We start from the raw sequence: 3,041 nt of genomic DNA on the forward strand, positions 1-3,041 counted from the left end.
AAACCCTGTGTCCATATAAGCTGGCATCCACAGGTACCAGGGGTTAGAACACCAACGTATCTTTTTGGAGGACACAGTTCAACCCACAACAGAGCAGTTTTCGTACAACAAAGCTGTGGCCTCTACTCTGAGACCAGGACAGCATTTCCTAGGATGCTGGTGGCATTCTATAGACAGTGGCTGTGTAGGCATCACTGAGAATTCAGCGTGCATCCATCTCTGGACAAGCTTCACCGCCCTGCTGCAGCCAGGGGTCATGGGCGTGCCCTTTGTCCATCTGTCTGGTCACCGCTTGAGAGGTTCTTGTCCTTATTTGCTGAGTATTCCAGAGGAGACCCGGGACCCAGAGCCCCTGGCCCCCTGGCCTGCACTCTGGCTGCTGCAGCCGTCCCCAGACTAATTAACCAACAGAAATTGACGGGAGGGAGAATGTGAGCTGGGCATCTCTGTGTGCATCCTGGTGTGGGTTCAATTCTGAGATTCAGGGCCTGGCTACCACCATTCATGTTCCACAGGGTGTCAAAATGTCAAATGAGCACCTGCCCTACCCTAGGCCCGCCCTTCATTGCCACCTGACATTGGAGGGACCACGGGGCTTCCAGCTTAGGTCTGAGTCAGGGCAGAATAGGGGTGATCTGGCATGCAGAGCACTCACTGCACGCCCCGCCCCCAGTGAGGCTGCCACAAACCTGGGTGGGAGATGCCCTGGAGGGCCAGAGGAGATGGGGCTCACCTCCAGGGGGCACAGCCACTAGGGTGGACAGGTCTCTGTGGCAGCCCAGGTGTGCACGGAGAGGGGTGGCCCATGGAGAGCTCCTGGGCTTTGGGGACTTGCACCCAGTGTGGCGATCAGGGGGGGCTTCACGGAGGAGGAGCCATTTGAGATAGGTTGTCAGGGAAAAGGGATTTCACCGAGGACACAAGGGAAGGTAAGATTTACAAGGGCCCAGCAAAGCTAAATGTTCAAGGAATGGGAAGAGCGAGGTGTTCCCAGGCCAGCTGACCCCTGTCTCTTTCCACCTGTAGCTCCGAGAAACACCGGTGCTATGACGTCATCCTGACAGCCTACAACATCATCGGCGAGAGCCCCGTAGCGCGCCCGTGGAGGTGTTCGTCGGCGAGGCCGGTAAGCTCCGGGTGCCCCCGCCTTCTGGGAGGCCTGGCCTGGCGCTCTCACGGGCTGAGCAGCGTGCCCATGTTGAGGAGCATGGTGCCTGTGCGAGGCTAGGAGGCTCCGGCGTGGGTCAGCGTGGGGAGGGGTGTCGGAAGCACCGGCGGCACCTGCGGGGAACACGGTGGCATCAGTGGTGTCAGCGGCGGCAGCAGTAGTGCTGGCCGTCAGTCGGAGTCAGCGTTCGGCAGCAGCGGAAGCTCCCGGCAGCAGAGGCAGCAGCCGTATGAGCAGCGGGTGGCGGCAGCGGTAGGTGCCGGGATAGTGGGCGTCGGTATGTGGCAGCGGGCGGCGGTGGAGGCAGGGGCGGCAGGAAGCGGTGGGGCGCAGGCAGCTGGGGCTGCAGGCAGGCAAGAGCCGGCAAACGGCAGGCAGGCGGCAACAGGAAGCGGCCACAGCGGTGTCAGGCGGCAGTGGCAGGAAGCGGCGGCAGACAGCGGAGGCAGGCGGCGGGGGAAGGTGGCAGGAGGAGGGAGGCTGCAGTGGCGGCCGGCAGTGCGGGCAGCCGGTTCCAGGTGCCAGCGGTAGGCAGGCGGAGGCGGCAGGTAGGAGGTAGCAGGTGCAGGCTGCAGTTAGCAGCGCCTGGCAGGCAGGCCACAGCAGGCAAGGGCCGCGGGTGGTGCCAGGACATAGCAGGCGGCGGGGGCAGGCAGTCGGCGGGGGCAGGCAGGCGGCAGACAGCAGCATTAGGCAGACGGCAGCTGTGGCGATTGGCAGGTGGCAGCGGTAGGCAGGCGGTGCCGGCAGTGGTGGGGGTAGGCAGTCAGCGTTGGCATGCATCCTCGGGGTTAGGTAGCTGGGCCCGGTGGAGCCAGGCTGCGGCAGCAGGCGGCGGCAGGATGCGGAGGCAGGCAGGCGGCCACGGATGCCGGCGGGCAGCAGGCGGCGGGCGCACGCAAGGGCGGTGGGTGGCAGAAGGCAGGTGGCGGCGGCAGGCAGAGGTAAGCGGCAGCAGGGGGCGGCAGTGGCAGACGACAGTGGTAGTACTGACTGGTGGTGGCAGCAGGCAGGCGATGGCAGGCGGCGGTGGCAGGCAGCGGCAGGCAGGTGGTGGCAGTCGGTGGCAGGCGGCAGCGGGCAGCAGGAGAGGTGGCAGCGGTGACAGCACCAGCGGGTGGCGTCTGCGGCTGCAGCGGCTGCAGGTGCGGCAAGGGCTGCAGGGGCGCCAGCTTTGGGCAGCCCCGGGTCATTGGGCGGCAGTGTGTGGCAGCCTCAGCAGCAGGTGCCATTGGCTTCAGCCGGAGTCACCGGCGGGGGAAGCAGGCGCCGCGATAGGGGCGGGGTCAGCAGCAGGCGGGTCAGCGGCGGCAGCGTTGGTCAGCGTGGGGAGGGGCGCCGGAAGCGCCGGCGGCATAGTCGGGTTACGTGGCGGGGTCAGCGGCGTCAGCAGTAGTGCTGGCGTCAGTCGGCTTCAGCGTTGGGCAGCAGCGGAAGCTTCAGGCAGCAGAGGCAGCAGCAGGAGTATCAGCAGCGGGCGGCGGCATTGGTAGGTGCCGGGTTAGTGGGGGTCAGTATGTGGCAGCGGGAGGCGGTGGAGGCAGTGGAGGCAGGGGGCGGCAGTAAGCGGTGGGGGCAGGGAGGCAGGTAGCGGCAGGCAAGTGTGGTGGGCGGCGGCGGTAGGTGATTGCAGGCGGCGGCAGGAAGCGGTGGCGGGCTTGGGTAAGAAGCGGCAGGCAGGCGGGCGGCGGCGGCAGGCAGGCAACGGCGGCGGGCGGTGGAAGGAGGTAGCAGGCGACGGTGGCGGCAGGGGGCGGGGGCAGGCAGGCTGCGGCAGGCAGGTGGCAGACAGTTGCAGGTAGGCTGCAGCCCTGGGGGTACGCAGTAGCCGCAGGCGGCAACAGGCAGTGGCGGCAGGAAGCGGCGGCGGGCA

At 66.6% G+C, this 3,041-nt stretch overlaps 1 protein-coding gene across 1 annotated transcript; it reads right to left on the bottom strand.

Annotated features, from left to right (window-relative positions):
• Window positions 1–1,348: 1,348 nt before the first annotated feature.
• On the bottom strand, window positions 1,349–2,525 carry LOC118006884 (keratin-associated protein 10-12-like). The gene is made up of 2 exons (XM_035000126.1): window positions 2,420–2,525; window positions 1,349–2,307 (listed from the first exon to the last, which is right to left on the bottom strand). Exons 1-2 carry the CDS (start codon window positions 2,523–2,525, stop codon window positions 1,349–1,351), a joined length of 1,065 nt encoding a protein of 354 aa, XP_034856017.1.
• Window positions 2,526–3,041: the final 516 nt, after the last annotated feature.

The sequence above is a fragment of the Mirounga leonina genome, unplaced genomic scaffold (assembly GCF_011800145.1).
Source record: "Mirounga leonina isolate KUSES-001 unplaced genomic scaffold, KU_Mleo_1.0 Mir_100331, whole genome shotgun sequence".
NCBI classification, from domain to species: domain Eukaryota; kingdom Metazoa; phylum Chordata; class Mammalia; order Carnivora; family Phocidae; genus Mirounga; species Mirounga leonina.

What these genes read in the sequence shown, in the direction of transcription:
- LOC118006884 (XM_035000126.1), bottom strand. Translation starts at nt 2,525, where the DNA reads ATGCCGCCGGCGCTTCCGGCGCCCCTCCCCACGCTGACCAACGCTGCC. An exon ending in GGCGCCTGCTTCCCCCGCCG is followed by an intron (nt 2,308 to 2,419) that starts GTGACTCCGGCT and finishes CCGCACCTGCAG; the next exon opens with CCGCTGCAGCCGCAGACGCC.